General features: G+C 38.1%; 1 protein-coding gene across 3 annotated transcripts in view; it reads right to left on the bottom strand.

Annotated features, from left to right (window-relative positions):
- Nucleotides 1-20143, bottom strand: part of LOC127499461 (protein unc-13 homolog C) — a 219569-nt gene extending 199426 nt beyond the window's left edge. For all 3 annotated transcript variants that reach the window (XM_051869805.1, XM_051869802.1, XM_051869803.1), the window contains exons 1-2: nucleotides 19659-20143; nucleotides 10485-14085 (exon numbers count right to left, since the gene is read on the bottom strand). In XM_051869805.1, the coding sequence (XP_051725765.1) occupies nucleotides 10485-13848 (3364 nt within the window). In that variant the 5' untranslated portion in view covers nucleotides 13849-14085; nucleotides 19659-20143. The remainder of the gene's footprint in view (nucleotides 1-10484; nucleotides 14086-19658) is intronic.
- Nucleotides 20144-20348: the final 205 nt, after the last annotated feature.

Genomic DNA, 20348 nt, shown 5'->3' with positions numbered 1-20348 from the left:
TTTTTATTTTGTTTCAACAACAATCAAACTTACATTCAGGTCTGGAACAAAAACTTTTCAAACTTGATTCATGATTAATTCCTGATAGATAAAACAAGTCACACCCCACATTTTGTCTTGCAGAATATCCTGTTTCACATTGCAGATTGAAAATGGAATAAATGAAAAATCACATCTTGATAAAACAGAGCAATTCCAAGAGGGTCCTTGCACCATTGGTGCCTGGGCCCCAATTAAGAGAATATTAAGTTTGTGTTATGATATATGAAATATTCTTGACAGGTCTCATGAGAGTGACCCTTAAAAAAAAAAAAAAAAAGATTGCACACTGGATGTCCACTGTCTGCAGAATATATATGCACCGAGGGATTTCTCAGATTAATTAAATTTCCTTTTAGATTTCTAGGCCAGTGACAGATGAAATGAAATGAATATTTTGGCTGGGGTTCTCGGGAGGCTAAAACATATCGTTATGTGAGAGGGGTGACAGAAAACCCCTTTCACTCATTTGGATCAATGGCCTGTTTCCACTGAGCTCTGGCTAAATGCATCACTTTCATTAATAATGGCTTACAGAAAACAAACTACAGGTAGAAAATCTTCTTTTAAAGACATGCAATGCCATTCACCATTTAAATGATATAACTAAAATAACATGACTTATTTCCCAGTAAAACAGAAATCTCATATACTGAAACGTTACATTTCTAATGAAAACATTCTATGGAAGTTTTCAATTTTTCCTTTGGCACTGATGAATCATGCACAACAAGACCAAGACCATTTATTCAAGTAAATATCGTCAATTTTGATTTCATGTTGTCTTAACATAATATGAATAGTCATTTGTAATGCACTTTAATTATGCATTCCATAATTTGATGCATTTCTGAGTGAAACCAAGCTTAGGTGAAGATGTTACATTTTGATGAAATAATAATAAAAAAAACTTTTACATTCGAATTACATGCACTGATGAATCATTCACAATAAGACAAGCTACATGTATAAATAAAGTAAACAGAGTCAAATTGGATTTTTCATGACTTTCATGTCCATCTCTGTGAAGAATATTCCTAATACAGTCATAATCCTCAATTATTGAAATGCAGTGCAAATGAAAATCAATGAACATCTGGAGCAGAAGTATATTTTTGTGGGTTTGAAGAGCCAATAAAGAAATTAAAGAAACCTTAAAATATTAATTCCTAAATACAGAGAGAAAAGGAGAACTTTTCTACTGCAGATCAACTAAAAACTAACCTTCACACATCTGCAAGTGGCAAAAAGTGTTTAAATATCTACATGTTTTTAAATCTGTCCTCTGTAAGTGTTGTGATCTAAATAAAATATATTCAGAATACAGATAGACTACTTTCATACAAGATAACAAACAGATTTAGCTGACCTCGATGGGTCATAGCGGAAGAAATAAAATTGATATAATAAACACGTGAAGTGAGGACTGCCGGCTCACACTGCTAGCCTCCAAACAAGACTCATATAAGAGTCCCAACAACACTGACCTGGTTAGCAAGCGCCCTTGGGAGGAGGAATTAGCATGTGAAGGCAGTTCAGGCAAGAACTAAATGAAGATTGGTTTGGCAGAAAGAACAAATCCTAAGAGACCGCACTGTAAAAGACTCCTAAAATGTGCAGCCTGAAGAAGACTAAACCAAAACAGCAATGACACGCAGAGCCCCTCCATGACAGTTCCTCATTTTATGCAAATGATTTCTGATCAGCACTCTTTAATTAGTCGAGGAGAAAATGAGAGCTGAGGAATTAAATTGGCTGTGTGAAAACAAGGAGCTAAACACCAGCACCACTGAACTGAAGAATATTTCTGTGCACAGTTTTCATCAAGGAGGATAAACCTGGAGAACGCTAATCATTAGCATTCCCATTTCAAGCACTGTCAACAGAGAATCATGAAAACATTCAAATAAATAATTTTAAAATTATATCATGGTCTGTCTGAATACTTGATTCTGATTGGCTGGAAGTTGTGCAATAAAACCGTTCAATGCAGTTGTTCCAAGTCAGTTTAATCACCGTTCTATATTAATGCACTGCTTTCATATAAGCGCGCACACACATACGTCACTCACAAAGAGTGAACAGACTGAAGACGGCGCTGGGCACACACAGAAAAAGGAGCACAGAAACGTGTTGTCAACGCTGCACCACAACTTTTATTAATGAATTAACTTCGCTACATTATATTAATCAGCAAGGAGGTTGTAGGGTTGCTGTTTTTGAAGTAATTAAACTCACAGCTTTATTGCTATTAGAGAGACACTGCACAGACGCAGGCAATACACATGCACATCTCTCTCTCTCTCTCTCTCTCTCTCTCTATTCAAATAAATGCTATAATTCAATAAAAAAAAAAATGTAAACTTAGTGCACTTTATCTCTGTGTCTGATTTAAAGCGTACAGACTGCTAAATCTAACGAGTGGTAGCTGACGAAAATGACCTTCATTTTAACCCTTCCAGTCAAATTTAGCGCTGCAAACATTGATGACAGCTTTAACTTGTCAATGCTGGCAAATGACTATGGTACAAGTGGGATAATCCACTGCTAGCTGTGCATCAAACGATCAGGTGGTTCTTTGCTTTTCATGTCATGCATTAAAATCATTTAATGCACAGCTAGCCGTGGATTATCTCTTATATATATATATATATATATATATATTTAAAAACAGAAAATATCAATTATCCATTGACAAAGCTAAAAAAATCTGAAAAAAAATTATATAAATATTTTATATTATAAAAAGTATTTTAATATGTGGAGGTTGCAGGTAGGAAGAGAAGAAGATAAACAAAAATAACTAACATGCAGCAGCTCAGGAAAATACAAAGACGCAGGAGAATGACAACCGCTAACAAAGCCAAGAACAGACAAATCAGAACACAAACTGGGGGCTTTAAATACCCAGAGAAACAAAATGTTTTAACAAGGAGCAGGTGATACAAATCAATCATACAGTGAGTCACTATAGAAACGATGGGAAACACAGGAAACATAGAGCTACAAACTAAAAGTCCAGGAACACTAAACTGAAACTAAAACTATACGTGACAATATAATAGTGCGTAGTCATAAAAGGGAAAGCCCTAAGACAGTGGTAGGCAATAGGCGGCCCGCGAGCCAAAACTGGCCCACCAGCAATAATATCTGGCCCGTGCCCGCAGCCAGATTATTTTGATAGCGGCTGGTTCTGAAATAGATCTTCGCCTCGTGGTGCCATCTAATATTATCAATGTGTCTACACCAGGCGCGCCGCGCCACAACAGCTAAAAGCTGTCTACACTGAACGCAACAAACCGACCGTTGCAAAGCACTTGGACTACGTCAGAAACAGAACGGGGAATCTGTTTACCGTCGGAAATGTAATGTGTTGTGTCACGCCACTCCGCACCGCATCCAGTGTAGACAATATCGTTATAATGGGTTCTATTATCTTTTGTAGCACCGTGTCATGCCGCTCGCGTCCGGTGTCGGTGTTATATTCTTTGAAAACAGCGACAACCTCGTTGCAGATAAGACACACCAGCTTTGCATTCACAAAGCTAGGTAGGATGAACGCATAGTTGTCTTTCCATTCTTCTTTGTATGCCCTTTATTTTGCTGACAACTCTCCTCTTTAGACTCTTTGATAGTGCCATTTTCTCTCACCAGCTATCTTAAATGTTAACGTCACTCTGCACATGACGTAATAGCATATCTCCAGCACGCAAACAATTTAAAAAAAAAAAAAAAAATGCAGTTTAGTGCGTGAGGATGCCAAGAAATAATTCTGAATGTAAAACTTATAGTAAGCTACGTCAAATAATTATTACAATAAGTTAGGATCCATTGTGTAACAAGCAAATTAAAATGTTACACATTATTCACAATATGGAAAGAGGAAAAAAACATAGTTCAATAAGAGCATGACTCAAACATGCCATTAATGGGCTTATTCAAGTTATTTTTTTCCATTCCTCATCTCCCACATGTGTGTTTTAGCAAGGCGGTCTATGTTGCAAGTTGGTGAATGAAGATACTTGCCAGGTTACGCGTCACTACTCTGCTTTATTAGAATACCCAGTGTAAAACCCGGACACCACCACACAAATGTGGCTTTTTGTTAATTAATGTCTTACTACAGGATTTAACACAGAGTAACAGCTCAATACCAGTTACAAAAGACACTGTAACAGTCTTCCACAGGCAATTCTAGTTGCATTTTTCAATTAATTGAAAAAATTAGTGGCGAAATTTTTTTTTGCCCCGATGCCAAACTTAATTGCCGACCCCTGCCCTAAGAGATGAGCACTCTCTTTATGAGGTAAATGTCTTTTTCTAGCTGAAAATAAAATTAAATGTTCAACCTGTCAAGCGCACCAACTCTGTGTCAGCAGAACAGTCTGTTCCTTCTCTCATTATGCTATTATATATTATATATATATATATAAAGCTTCTGTTGACTATACACCTGTCTGTGTGGAGAAAGCACCTTTTCAGATCTCGAAAGTCTGTAGGGTTGTAGAACTGGTACTACAGTTCTAGTTCTTTGTGACAAGTACTACAACAAAACCTGCAGCTAATTCACTGCCAAATTGCCAATCCAGTTTAATCAGGTGCTGCTAAATGCACAAGGTAGTGATGCAATTCAAGTATTTAAATGAAGTCATTGTGCATTTGGGTCAATGACATGACATGTGTATTTTTGTGCCCAAGTGCATTATTTCCTTTTAAAATAACTTGATAAATTCATAACATGCATCACTTTATTCTATAAAACCTATTTAGTTTGAATTATTTTTTCAGTACATACAAATAATCAAATATTATGTTATTTTTTGGTATCTTAAACCCCCAAAATATCAGGTGGTCCAACAGTCCACACAAATGAACAGACTTAGAAAACTATTTAAAATGGTGTTTTAATAATAAGAAATTCAAAATAAAACACTATGGAATCACTTTATGTTTGAAACCTTTCATATAAACAAATTTTATAAATATCAGTAGTTGTAAAGCTGTTGAGATAATTGAAAAACTTTTGTCTGGCAAATTGTATATTGTCAAATGTCAGGGTGGCACAACTGCAAACATGTTATTATGAATTAACAAGGTAATAACAGTAAGCATGATAATGCAGCATCCAGAAGAGCCCAATTTATCCTTGTGGCAAAGTGAAAAGGTCTGTAGATCTCTCTCAAACACTTTCCATGTGAGGTGGTACAACCAATGAAAAACTAAAAAAAATTTTTTTCATTTTTATCATTTACTTCTTTATTGTATTTAGAAATTCTATGTATGAACTTGCTAATACAGGCATCCAAGTAGAAGCCTGTTAATTGTAAAAATTAGTTGCAGAAGTCAGGTGGTGCAACTGCAATGAATGTCCCTATATGAAATTAAAAAAAAAAAAAAAACTAAGCTGAGTAAATAATACATTTAAGCTAATATTGTCTATTATTATTCTATTTTTTAATTCTTGTTCTAAAATGTTAGTTTCAGGTTAAAGATGTTTTACACTTTCAATTATTTTCATGCTAATAATTTTTTTAATCATTTTTGATGCCACTATCGTATAAAGAAAAGAAAAATCGGTCACACTTTATATTAGGTGTCTTTGACTACTATGTATTTGTCACAGCAAGGATGACTTTAAGCAGGATCTATTGGCAGCAGTAAAACTTCAAGAAACAATAAATAAACAACAGATTATTAACTAAGGCTGAGTAAAAAAAAAAAAAAAAAAAAAATTGATTTCTCGATTTTAATCGGTTCTCATTTTTACGAACTGATATCGATTTTTAAATCCCAAGAATCGATTGATCTAGTCTGTTTTTAGTTGATGAATGAACAGAACATGTAGCGCTCCTCTGTGCCTTGTTACTTTTGATATGAAGCAAAGTCTCAGATTTCAAATGACGTCCATCTTATTATGAGATTCAAAAAATAAATACCGTTTTGGCGCCGTTTAATGTGACGTAACAGATCGCTTTAGCGCCTCAGTTAAACAGAAGCGGCAGCACGGAACATCCTCTTCTCCGCTTTAATACCAGTTACAGCGCGAAATAAACATGACTAAACATCTGAAGGTATGTTAAAATACACAGTACAACTTACCGAAATCCGTATCATGTCTCGTGTAATAGCTCAATCAGTGTTTCAACCTCGGAAAGACGTCAATAAAACAGCTTGTAAACAATGTCACGTAACGTCACATTTACCTCAGGAAAACATATTCAGTGACCATAAACTCATTAGTCAGCTAGAAAAGTGAACTCTAGAAAGCAGCATTCTGATAAATATAGCTATTCACCGTTACATATTCATTATAATCAGGGGCGGAATAAGGTGGTCAGGGGCCCCTAGGCTGCTCTTTGTGTGAGGCCCCCCCTTAATCATTATGCTTTACTGGAAAATGTATTTACTAGTGCCATACATTGTCAACACACAAATATTAAGGTTAGCTGGCATTGAGACAGCAATACTACAGTTTTTCTTCTACATTCCTTCAAGTGGTGGACCACCATAGGAAGAAAATTACCACCACACCACATAAGTAAAATGGGAAATTGAAAATCATAATAAATCATATATAATAAACCAATATATAGCTAATACACTAATCAGCGCTCAAGCGCATGCATAAAACTTGCCACAGCGCATCGGAGCCCCGCACATGACATGCAAGAAAAAAAATTAAATCACGCAGACGATTTGCTATTTCGTTCCCTCGATTTATAAATCGAAATAGTAAATCATGCGCACGATTTATACCCTACTATTTTTTCCTGCATGTAGTGAAAAAGCAGCAAGGAGACTTTCTAAACATTTTAATAATTTATTGATAATATTTTCTGTTTTCGGCTGCAGAGATGGTCTACGATGCTGATTCATTCATCATGTCCGCAGTATAGTCGATACGCATATATGCATGTTTGATACAGATTACATAATCTGAGAATATTTATTTTCCATTTGAATTGGTTCGATTAAAAGTAGACATTTCAGTCTTTCTATAGATATATTTCTCGTGTCTGTAAGGGAAGTACGGTTCATGTTTGTTACGTGCTCAAATTCACAGAGATGGCAGACCGTGCATTCTGGTTGTTTTCATTTTACAAAAGCACAACGTTTTCTGTTATTGTGAGTTTACAGAAATATAAGTGTACCCTTTACAGTTTGTGTTACTCTTATCTGTATGACTGAAATGACAAAGTACTTTAAGTTAAAAGCAAGTGATCGCACCGGCGCCATCCATGTCACGCAGCGAGCGCGCTCTCCACACAAACACATGGATGTCCACCTCATAATAGCGCAAATTTATTTAGGACTAGGCTAACATTAGCGGACTTGTAGCGGAGTTGCTACTACTTACATGTTTCAAGTGATAAGCCATATCTGAGGTCGATGAATGATAGGCGAATGTTTGGATTTCCTGCCGTTAACGATCTCTCCCTCACGGACTGCGTGACTTCGCCACTTGTCTTGATGTATCCAATACCTTGAAGTATCAAGTCAATTTAGGTTTTTTTCCAGTATATCTTGTTCACGTTGTTTTTTTAACCTTTGTATTTTCTGTTTTTTGTGCTCCATTATCGTAATTTCTTTCGGACATTTGGCGCTATGCAGTCTAGCAATAGCAGTGACGTAAATGAAAATGATTGACATGATTTGATCAGCAGCTGATTGGACAGATGTGACCCAAATGTCCCATCTATCCAATCACCTGCTTATTTTTTTTATTTATTTATTTTTTTTTTTTTATGGGCCAACGAGGGTCTTTTTTTATTTTAAAAAAAATATTCTGGGCAATCCGGGGCCCCTGCACACGTAGGGCCCCTAGGCTGCAGCCTAGGCAAGCCTGTGCGTTAATCCGCGCCTGATTATAATGTTCTTCAATATTTAATGCATGTTTGAATAAATCAGTTATGACAACCACGATTTAAATGTTTACATTTTTTAAAAAAACGAATTGGAATAGAAATATGATTATGTAATTCTAAACTTTATTTATTATAAAAAACATTGAGTGTAATTTAAGTGTTTGTATATAAGTAAGTTATTTTTAACCTTCAATATTATAGTAAAGTAGTACCAACTGACTCCCATGTGTAATTTACAGCATTAGTTGGGAGATGTTTTTCCTCTAGAAAATTTTCCATGTACTGTATCTGATATACTACATCCAAAATAATCAATATCAAATCGAATCGTAATCGAATCGAAAGCATGTCAATACCCAGCCCTATTATTAACACACAGGAACAGAACAACCAACTTAAATAGACATACTAATAGAAGTAAGAATGAACAAGGATATGAACTGAACAGGGAGTATATATACACAGACTAAATTAGTGAAATAACAAGGGGCAGGTGGACACAATAGGTTGCTATGGTAACTAACAGGCACCCACTAGGGAACTAGGAAAAGGCTACATTCGAAATTGCATACTTCCCTACTATATAGTAGGTGAAAAACAGTGTGTGACAAGAGTAGTATGTCCGAATTCCCAGTACTCATAAATGAGTAGGCAAGAAGTACCCAGAACCACTGCACTTTAGCCTACTCCAGTTCCTACATTTTGAATGTGATGTAAAGTTATTTTTTCTGTTTTTGATCAATTTACTACTTTTACTTCAATAGAGACTGTTGACTAAAACACTTTTCCCTCTCATTATTAATGTTGTCAGGTGGCAAAACTGATATTCATCAGGAGGGGAATTTAAACCGACAAATAATAGATCAAAATGAGCAAATGGCTGAAAACTACATTGTGTTATTGTATCGAATGTATTTACTGGTATACTTGTATGATTATTAAAAAGTAAAATCGATGCTAAAGATACTAAATACCCAGCCACTAGAATGCAATAATTATAAATTAATATTAATAAAATACACAACCACAAAATAATAATGTGTTAGGCACTGTAGAGGGTTAGTCTGCTAAGTTTCTACTTATAAATACAATTAGGAAAATATTTGGTTCTACCACCTGACAAAAAAGTGGTCAAAAGTGAATTTAAACACTTTGAAATGTTATTTTACAATTGAAACTTGCTTAAACACATTGCTCCTGACTCATAAAATATGCATTATATCAATTTTTAAAAAAGGTTGTTTTTTTTATCGTTTTTTTTGAAGCATTATTTGTCATTGACCCTTTTGCATCATCTAATTTACATAATTTCATTGGTGAATCCGACACTAAAATAACACAGAGAGCACAGCACTTTACATGCACTTATTAGATGTAAAACATCTCAGTAAAACTGCAATAATTTCTGCAATCCAATTGTTGAATTGTGCGCCAGTGCCAAACCTCATTGTAATGCCTAAAAAAACGAACTGATTTGGTTTGCGATTTGTGGCTTGTGTTTTAGGGAATCAGAATCCCCTAAAGTACACAGAGCATCTGGCTGTTAATGTGCAGCATGAATGAGCAGCCTAAATACAGTATCCCAACAGTACTCAGCATCGTGGAGTGCAGCGTTGGGTTTGCCGTGTGCTGTGACTGTGATTCTCACATCTAGGTCAAGAGCGTTTTTAGTGTGAGTAAGACTGGGTGGAAATTCCCATGATTCCTGACTGACTGTAAAAGAAACTCTGCTTTTGTGGGGTAAATTTCAGTACTGTTAGCATAGAGACATAAAGATGCCACAATTTCAGTTGTTCATGTTCATATTAGCATGTATTGTGTAAACTGACTTTGACACTGGAAATAAAATAAAATGCTAAAACTGCTAATAAAACATGTTTGCAGTTATTAAAGGAATATTTTACCCAAGATGAAATTATACGTATGTGCATATTCAAATGTGGTGCATCACAATACAAGACTTGAAAGATGCAGACTAATGCAGTTTGTTGTCATTGACATCTACCCTGGCCTGATCTGAAAATGCACAAGCACAAATTAGATTGGAGAGAGCTACGTAAACATCCATCAGATTGTCTCTTTTTATGTTCCAAGCTAGAAAAAAAACTCATTTGGGTGTGGAACAACATGAGGGAAAATAAATAATGAGAAGAACATTATTATATGGGTGAACTAATCCTTTAAAATAAATGATTAAATATAAATAACAATCTTGATGAAATTGTTCATTTGATTCTCTAAGATGAAGCAAGGCCACAAAAGGTGAAGTACGCTTTCATCTGAACTGGAAAACCACACACACACACACATATACAAAATCAATCACCAATTCTAACCACTCAACATTAAATACTAGTAATCATCTTGGCCTTCAGAACAACCCTTCAATAGTGTATTCAGGAACCTAGTCCAGAGAAAGACATATTGGACAATGGTGGATCTCAAATGACTCAATCAATGGCTCACTGACCAAAACCTTGAATTAAACCCTCCAAGAAACAAATTTAAACAAATGTAATGTATATGTAAGCAAATCTGTACAGTTAGCATATAAAATACAAGTAACTGGTTGGATCGTACCTCCTGCCAGGATCTGCTGTTCCAGCTCAGCCATCTGCTTTCTGTAAGCTCTCAATGCTGCCTCTTTAAAGGTGGGACGTATTCTTTTTTTGGGTGGTGCTTCCTGTACAGGAACTTCTGTAACATTTTTGTTCTCGTCCTCTTGTTCTACAGTCTCTTCTACCTCATCTGCACCCTTCGTTTTTGATGTATCTTGAACCTCCTGCAGCTCCTCTTTGCCTTCCTCCTGCTCCTCGATCTCTACTTCTGGTTCCTCTGTTTCTTCCACATAATCCACCAGACTCACCTCATACTCCGCTGTGTCTTCAGTCATGGGATTGTCATCATACTCCTCACTGTATTCCTCATCATATTGTTCATCAAGGCTGCAGTCATATTCCAACACAAGGTTACCCTCTTGAGAGATTTCATATTCTTGCGAGACATCGTATTCCTCTTCTTGGTACTGTTCCTCAGCCTCATTGGCATTTGTTCTGTTTTCCAAATTGGCTAGCACTTGTTGCATCACCTCAACATAATGTGTCTCATTGTCCACAGGTTGTTCAGCAGGTTGTTCTTCCTCTTCTGCCTTGTAATAGAAAGGTTCTGTGTAGACATCAGAGTCAATGGTTGTGCTGGAGCTGTTTGCTGTGGACTGGGACATGGTTCTGAACCTGCCCATGAATGAGGTGTTGCTTGGTTCTTCAACCGGGGCGCTGGTGCTTTGGGAGCCTTTATTCCACACAAAATCCAAAGCTGACTTTGCTCTTTGCAGGGTGGATCCAAAACCTCCAAAACCGAAGGTTTTTTCACTGAGGTCTATGCTAAGCCTGCTACTCCATGATTTGGGGACATCCTCCACCTTCTCATTTCTGATCTCACTCTGGCTCCGGTACATGGCTGAAGATTTCTGGCTCTGCTGGAGGTGGTTCACATCTTGTCGCTGCAAAGTTTGTGGAGCTGATTCAGGCTTAGCTTGGATCTTCTTGGTCTTGGGCTTCTTTTCGGGTTGCAGTTCAGCTGCAGGTTTAGGAACTGGTTTTGGTATGGGTTCAATCACAGCCTCTGGCTCAGGTTCAGGTTCAGGTTCAGGTTCAAGTTCAGGTTCTGGCTGTGCCATTTTTTCTGGTTCTGGTTCTGGTTCTTTTTCTGGCTCAGGCTCAGGCTCTGGTTCTGGTTCTGGTTCTGGCTCAAGCTCAAGCTCTAGCTCTAGCTCAGTTTCTAAAAATTCAGGTTCTATATCTATATCTTGGTCTTGGCCTGTCTCAGGAGTGCTATCTAGTGTCAGAAAGGTCTCACCTTCAAATTGTAAATCAACCTCAAGGCATTTAGTAATTTTCTCAGGGAAACCAGGGTTAGCAGCAGGGTCAAAGGGACTACTGATCTCAGAGATTATGTTCTGCTCAGTTGAAGCATCCAAACCTGAATCAGCACCTTGTTCAAAGTGATGCCAATCTTTCCATGGGGAGAGGTCACCCTGCAGCGACAGCTGAGAACCGCTGTAATGGCTCCTATCTCCTGATATACAAACAAGACCATTACTTACACCACTGTCAATAGTCTCAGTGGTTTCAACTTCATTATGCTCCACATAAGGTCGTTCTTGGCTCAGAGTTTGACTGGGAGGACTGGTGTACCAGGAGGATGCCATGTCTTCTTGCTTCCGTTGCCAAAGTTCCTGATCTGAGGAGGAAAGCAAGGAGCAGCCATTGACTCTGCTGAAATACTGACTCTCTGAGAAATCCTCAGAGTAAGACTGGCAAAGTTTAGAGCAGTCCGATTCAGACCGGCTGAGTTTGGGAGTGGAGTATTCGCTTTGAGAAAGCCATCCAGGTGTTATGTCGGTATAGTAGGACTTACTTTGCTTGTCGTGGTCATCGTAGGCTGTATTATCCGCATAGTGCACAGAGTATGCAGAGTCATCAGCCATCCTTCTGTGTTCGTGAGACTTTTTCTTGTCCGATTTACTTTTTGGAGGTGGTTTGGACACAATTGCATATTTGTTCTTGTTTAATTCATCGAGCTCTTTGTCGCTTTCCATGGAGTCCCAGTCATCACTTTCAGCCTTGTCTTTGGCTGAGACCTTGATGTCCATGCTTTCATATGTCTGAGAGGAAGCCATTGGCTTGTCTCTCTTTTCTTTTGAATCATGTGCTAGACTATCAGTTGAGATAGATATTCCAGTTCCTTTAAGCTTATAACACTTTTTCAAAACTAAATCCCTGTCTTGTGGGCTTGCAAATATAACTACAATTGGTCGAGGTTTAGCATTGTAACATTCTCTTTGTTGCCCTAGTCGATGGGCCAGTTCAATTTTAAATGTCTTGCGTGCTTCAGCAAAACCCATTTTCTCTTTCAGAATTTGATAAATAAGCTCTTCTGTTTTTTCATACTTTTCCTCAGGCACATTTAGAAATCTCAGAGTAGCTTTGTTGGTCTGTTGGCTAATCTGTCTGATGTAATCATGGATGTCTCGAGTCTCACGTCTGGACTGCACGAAACCTGAACGGAGCTGCTCGATTTCACTCTGCACCACCTCCACGCTGCTGGAGATCTCATCAATGGAGCTTTTGAGAGCATTAACGTGCCCTCGCAGTTCTGAGAGCTCAGACTCAATCTGACTGATTCCCTGAAGTTCTTTGAAGATCATCTCCATCACATCCTGAGTCTGACTGATACATCCCGTCGAGCTGGATCCCGGCTCCAGGGTAGTGGTTTTCTGGTGTCGGCCAGCCCGGTCCAGAGATTTGCTTCTGATGCCAAGAGTCTTTCTCCAGTTGCTGGCCTCGGAGTCTGAGGACACACATTCTTGGCTCTTCTTCCATTTTCTCAGCTTTTTCAGGGCACCCAATCGAAGAGTGTGGAGACTACTGCGCTCTCCCCGTTCCCCCTCCGAGCTGCCATCAGAGGGCGCTAAACTAATCAAACTCTTCCTGTTCCTTCTTACTGGCATTGTATAAGCTTTTTGTTCATCGAATCTATGGACAAGTTTTGCCTCGTTTAGAGAGTCAGAGTAATCACTATCAATTGACAAGACCTCATGAAATTCATTATTGTTCAGAAAGAGGGCATTTTTTGGCAGTCCATTGGCAATTGCTACACGGTAACTGAATGTTGGCGAGAGAGAAGAACAGTCATTTTTTCCATCATCCTCCTCAAGAGATATATTGCGTGCTGACGAGCATTTGGAGATTTTTTTAACTGTGCTTTTCAGTGTGGTTGAGAACGTCGGGTTCCGTGCATGCAGCTCAGGGGACGTTTTGGGTTCTTTTTTGTTTTCGCTGCTCTCTTTCTTCTTTGTGGCAGTTGCCAGTTTCTTTGTAAACATTCCTTTGCAAATCTTTACGATGTAAGACGATAGCTTCTTGAAATGGGCAGAAACCATGGAGGGCGATGTTTCAGCAGTTTTGCACTCTGGATGCAGTGAAGCAAAACTGGTCTCAAATCCAGCGGTGCTCAACGGGAAGCACACAGACACTTATGAGTTTTGAAAGTCAACCCTGAGGTATAAGAGGGTCTAGAGAAGAAGTGACCTCAGATGTGGTTGTGCCGAGCAAAAATGGTTGCACATCCTCAGTGAGGGAAATATATAAGGGTTTTCTTCAGAAGAGGCCTCATGTCTCTGAAAAAAAGAAAAAGAAAAACATCTTTTCAGTTAGTCTGCACTGAAGGTCAATATGTAAAATGCATAACCCGGAATGTTACACTACACATACTGTATAATGAATCACTGAACAATTCTACTGGAGCCCCAATTTCATAGGCCGTTTCTCATGAGGCTGTCAAATCCAATTCAGTTGAGCTAGACAGGTCACATTTTTGTGAGTATTGAGAGAACCTTCTTATTTACACAGAAACCAGAGCAGAAATGTCTCTGGCCACAAAAGTATTGTTTTGGAGAACCAATAATCACCTAAACATCCTAACATTAATGATTTTGTTTACATTATTGTACAAATCTATGCATTTCTAACAACAAGCTTCAAAATGAGAAGAATGCAGTTTGTTAGCCGTATCATGATCAATGACCTGTCTGTTTGGTGTGGAAATATAATCATTAATCATAATCATCAAAAATCAAGTTACACCATTGTAAACTGGCTTTTGCCACATGTAGTATCCCAATAATCCCATGATACAGGCAAAGAACCTACATAACAATCACAGCTATCACAGCTGAACAGCGCAGTTTAAATGCACTAGAAAGGACAATATGATCATTAACCTCAATTGTAAAGGATATGACCCTCTATGCAATGGTAAAAAGTGGCATGTGTTTGAAAATCAATAATTCAGACAAGAATGGTTTTGTCTGAAAGCTCATACGTTATTCATAAATGGAGGTAAAAGGTGAGTAATAAAGTCATTATGCATCACTCCACTAAAGGGTATTGTTGCGTTTTATTAGATACAGTTCAAAATATCTAGTTATACATGTTAATTAAATAAATAAATAGGTATATATATATATATATATATATATATATATATATATTTAAATAGACTCTGTATCTGTCAGTGAAAATAGCAATACAAACATGGTACTTTGTATGGAATCAGAGAGCAGTTTTGCCCTATAATATAGAACAGAACAGGTGACAGCCTGTGTGTGTGTGTGTGTGTGTGTGTGTGTGTGTGCGTTTTGATGGCATTGTTGCGAGTCAGACACCTTGATGTTTACAGACCTCTCTCTATCTATCTCTCTCTCTCTCTGAGACCTTATAAAGCAGCTTTCACTTCACTAATGTAATTATAACCAAACACAGCTTGTACACTCAAACGTTATTAATCCAATCACACGTAATTTGATTATCAGTATTTTTGCCTGTTTTCCACTAAAAATATCAAAACATCCTTAAAACAAAATATTTATGCTTATCAGGTAAAGTTATGTAAATAAGATTTAAAAAGGCTTTTTTTTTTTTTAATCTTGAATTAGGTTTATTTTGTCCCCCACTGGTGAAATCCCGTTTTTTCTTCTTGTTTTAAGCATAAATCTCAATACATTTTCTTAGATTTATGCATAGCCCAAGGGGGAAAAAAAACTGCAAAACATTTTAATTTCAAAATAAATTATCTGAAAACAACTCTTAATATCTATGCGTCTTAAAGGCACAATATGTAAGATTTTTCGATTAAAATATCCAAAAACCACTAGAACAATATTATATAATTTGTTAACTTGTGTACTTACATTATCCCAAATGTCGAGTGAAAGCAGAGTAGCACTATAACAACTTTCAACACACAAATGTATGATAAAACATGCTGCTTTAACCCACATACGCTTGACCAGAAGAAGCGGAAGCGGCGACTGCACCATAATAAAAGTTCCGCTGCTCTCAAGATGTGTGACGCGCTTGTCTCTCATTAGCAATTGCTCCAGCAGCCTCGTTTCTGCTCGCACAGCACTCGGCCCTGCTCTGCTTCATACTACATTAACGTTAACAATAATCTCATTCATGAACATGATTTCTGCCGGAGTCCTGTCCCAATTCTTTTCCACCGGATGTAGACATGAAGACATGAAGACAACATCTCCCTTGATTTCACAATTCGGCTTCATCAAGCTACGCCTTTGTTTTGAATAAGCGCCCTCTAGCGGCGAAAATTCACATATTGTGCCTTTAAGTAAATATAACTGTAATGTGTTTCTAAAAACAAGACAAACATATTAAGAAAATGTTGTTGTTTTTTCCTGTAGTGCTCACTCTCACATTAATATCTAACATTATCTTTCACATATAAATAAAGTTTTTAAGGACCATTAAGATTTATTGCATAATTATTTTCATGACAATAAATACTTTAATATAGTCTTCAGCAAAATAAATGAGGAGCTTAATTGTCTTGAAAATGTCACAATTCAAAAAATCTAAATGGTTGGAAAAATAATTTCTAATTGGTTTTCTTTTGATTTTAAGGGGGACATTTTGAAAAACTATATAGGGTAAAATTCACTCATCTGCCACACATACTGTCTATTCAACACAATCAAACCACTGGACTCAATAACAGACGCTTGATTAAAACAGGTCACGGAAGCCAAATGTCACAATCACCAGACAGCATCATTTACTATGATTTTACTCTCTGATCCTTTTAATTAAACTAAGTATTCGGCTGGTAAAACTCCAGCATCTGGCATGATTAAGACTTTGGACCTAATGATATTTCAAGTTAATTTCTGATGTCCACTCAGAAAAGTTTAAACTGGGCAGCGGAAACAAATGCTGATACCAGAGGTTTCTAACTTCCTTTTCCAATTAATTTATTAGCTCTTCTGTGATTAATGGCTAAAATCACTGCCTCTTTATTAAGCCATTTCAGCATTACAGAGCTCAATCAATCAATCTACTGAAAAATACAGATGAGACGATTAAATCTGATTAGAGTAACTGCAGTATTTCCACCACACCCCTAACAGGTAATCAACTTCTAATTTACAGTGGTAATCAAATTTCAATGTAGATGGTGTAAATGAAAAATATGCTTTTGGAACATTAACCGAAATTCATGTTGATTCAGAGTCACAGTATTTGGATAGCTAATGACAATTAAGTGTTTCTGCCTAACGAACCTATCTGCATACCCTAATTGACCAAGTGTATGTGACACCACCTACAAATGAACACATCTTGCTATTTGAGCTACACCATAAAATCAAGCATACAGCCATGCAGTTATTTCAAAATGACTTGCAATTATTTCAAAATGACAAAGCGAGGTCTATAAAGATATGGTTTACTGATTCTGGTGTGGAAGAACCTAATTGATGCACTAATGCCCTCATGTCTGAAAGGGAGCAAATCCCTGCATCCATGATCCAAGATCTGGTGGAAAGAAGAGTTGAAGCTGTTAGAGATGACCAACACCCTACTTATGCCAATGGTTTTGATTGTTGATGTTCTACAAGCTCGTATGGTAATCAGCTGTCCACATACATTTGTCAGAAGATATTTGTTCATATTAAAGGATTAGTTCACTTTGAAATGAAAATTAGCCCAAGCTTTACTCACCCTCAAGCCATCCTAGGTGTATATGAGTCTTCTTTCTGATGAACATAATCGCAGAAATATTAATAAATATCCTGATGCATCCGAGCTTTATAAATGGCAGTGATAGGGATCAATGATTATGAGCTGAAGAAAGTGCTTCCATCCACATCCATCTGTCATAAATATGTGCTCCACACGATACAAAATATCCATATTTAAACAAGTTATGAAGTAAAATATGTAGCTTCCGCCAGACCGTATTGAAGTTACAAAGAAAGTGCAAACTGCCGTCACATCAGTTACACTTTTTCCATAAGTTGAATAGTGAAGACGTAGGTCGTAGCGTAAGCTTTGTGAACTGCAAGAGTTTTACCCTTTCTGCGTACGTTGAATACGGAAGGCGGCTCGTGCGGAAGATAGATATTTTACTTAATAACTTGTTAAATATGGATATTTTTTTACACAAACGCATCGCTTCGCTCCAGAAGGCCTTTATTAACCCCCCCGGAGCCGTGTGGAGCACAGATTTATGACGGATGGATGTGGATGGAAGCACTTTCTTCAGCTCATACTCACTGATCCCTATCACTGTCATTATAAAGCTCGGATGCATCAGGTTATTTATTGATATTTCTGCAATTATGTTATTCAGAAAGAAGAAAGTCATATTCACCTAGGGTGGCTTGAGGGTGAGTAAAGCTTGGGCTAATTTTCATTTCAAAGTAAACTACTCCTTTAAAGTGTTCATATTAATGTAAAAAGACATATTGTTTTCAAAATGCTTCTTAAAAATGTCTAAAACTGTGCTCAGATTTGCCAAGATCAAAAGTCAGAGAATTAAAACTCAAACATTTCTCATCAAATGATCTGAGCTGCTATCGACATTCATTTTATTCTTCTTATGAATGACAACTATTAACTTAATTTCTATCAGTTTTCATTTCATCTAAGCAGGATTTTTAAGGTCTCAGAGTTTTTCAACTTCTCCTGAACTATGAAAGAGCAACCTCTGAGCAATAACATTTTACTTTTCAGTTCCACAAGTTAGTATGCAATGATTTCACATGAATTGTAAACTGTGCCATTCACAACAACCAAACCTCAAACCACCTTTATGCAGATCCAGGTGTGGAAAATGGGTTTCGGAAAACTCCTTTCACTATCCAAATGAATGGAACTATAAAGTGAACCTTACTCCGGTCTTCACCAAAAGCCTGATTGTGAATGCGCCCTCTGAGATGTGCATTTATTTATAACTTATTTTTTCAGTCATTTATTTGTTCATGTATTATGTAGCTGTCCCATATTATTGCGCTTGACAGCGTGTTGTGGAATGCTTCATAAAGACAGGCAGCTCATTAGCTACTCTCGCTTTCTCTCTCCCGAAGGAAAGCTAATCTCATGTGCGGCCGTCGGTGAGCTTGAGATGCAAAAGACATGGATTATCGATCCGATGCAGACGCAGGGCTCTGACCCCATACCTCACATACAGACACTCCTCTGACAACCTCAGCCCCTCCTGATGCATATTTAAGATAGAGAGAGAGGGATGAGAGACAGCGAGAGAGTAAGAAAGAGCCCCACCCACTAACACAATTACAATCCGTTGCTCATCTCACATTCAGTCATTACCCCGCTAAACCTCGGCATGCACAGATCCCTGTCCACGTACGCTTTTTAAACCTTAAAACTGCATTCATTTTAAACATGAGCAAGGCTGACTTTGATGCCCCTTGACCGAGAACATGCTGGATATCACTTCACATCAGGGCTTCTGTCCCGGCATGCATGCATGCATCCATGCATGCATGCATTAAACAAACGCTGATTTGTGAGCGTGATGAATTCCCTCAATGCAAGCTCTAGCCAAGAAATGCAACAAATCAGAGCTGTGGGAATTTGAAAGCTCTCTCGATGATAATCCAGCGAGTGCTTCAATCATCCCTCTCTGCCTGCGAGAACATGCCACCAGATGTTGATCAGGGAGAAATGCGCTGATAGCAACAACGGGTTGAAAGCATCGGACGTACCCCCGCCCCCTTCTCAGAACAACGCACAAAGTCTAATGACACAGAATGTTAGAAAGTGATGCACAGATGCATGCACACACGATGCAGCGTGTAAATACATGATCAGTTCAAGTGTATTTTAAGGTTCAAGATGCAACAGCTTAACTTAGTGAAGTAGACATACATACCCTCTCCGACAGCGCACAAAATCCATCCACTACAGCGCAGGAGCGTCCACCGAACTCTTAAACGTCCTCCCGTGAAGCACAGAGCATCCTCTGATGACGGAAAAGCATCCAGCGAGCCCTCAGTTCCACGTCCTGCTCTCTCTACGATCCATTCCTCCCTCGTTGCCTGCTGCAGCGGCTGTGCTCAACTCAACCTTGGAATGAAGTCTGGCTTGGCGGGTGCATGCTGTTGCAAATCACGGAAGGATCCTGGGTAAAATCCCTCCTCTCAGTCCGGCTCTCCCAGACGGAAGTCGCAGTGCTCCGCTAGGCAGCAGACGATGTGTCTGGGACTGGTGAAAGCCCCCTGTCTGAATGCACGGGATGCGCGTGTGCGTGTGTGAATGTGTGCTGAGAGAGAGTACGAGAAGCCCTTGGAGGAGTGCAGCCCTGAGCCTCTCTCTAGCTCACACAGAAAGAGATGCACAAAGCCGCTGCTGCGATTCACAGACCTGCACACGTGACACGAGAGAGAGAGAGAAAGAGAGAGAGAGAGAGAATGAGAGGAGGATGGGAAGGGATGAGACACACAGCAGGAAGGCGGACTGAATGTGTGTAACAGAATCTAGAATTGACTTGCAGCTATTAAAACTGCACTCAACATCTTGCACTCTTTCTCTCATTTTAACCTCTCTCATTTAGTCCATTTCA

This window comes from Ctenopharyngodon idella, chromosome 18 (assembly GCF_019924925.1).
Source record: "Ctenopharyngodon idella isolate HZGC_01 chromosome 18, HZGC01, whole genome shotgun sequence".
Lineage (NCBI taxonomy): Eukaryota > Metazoa > Chordata > Actinopteri > Cypriniformes > Xenocyprididae > Ctenopharyngodon > Ctenopharyngodon idella.
Note: the sequence above shows the minus strand (reverse complement) of the source record. Positions and strands in the feature narration are given on the sequence as shown.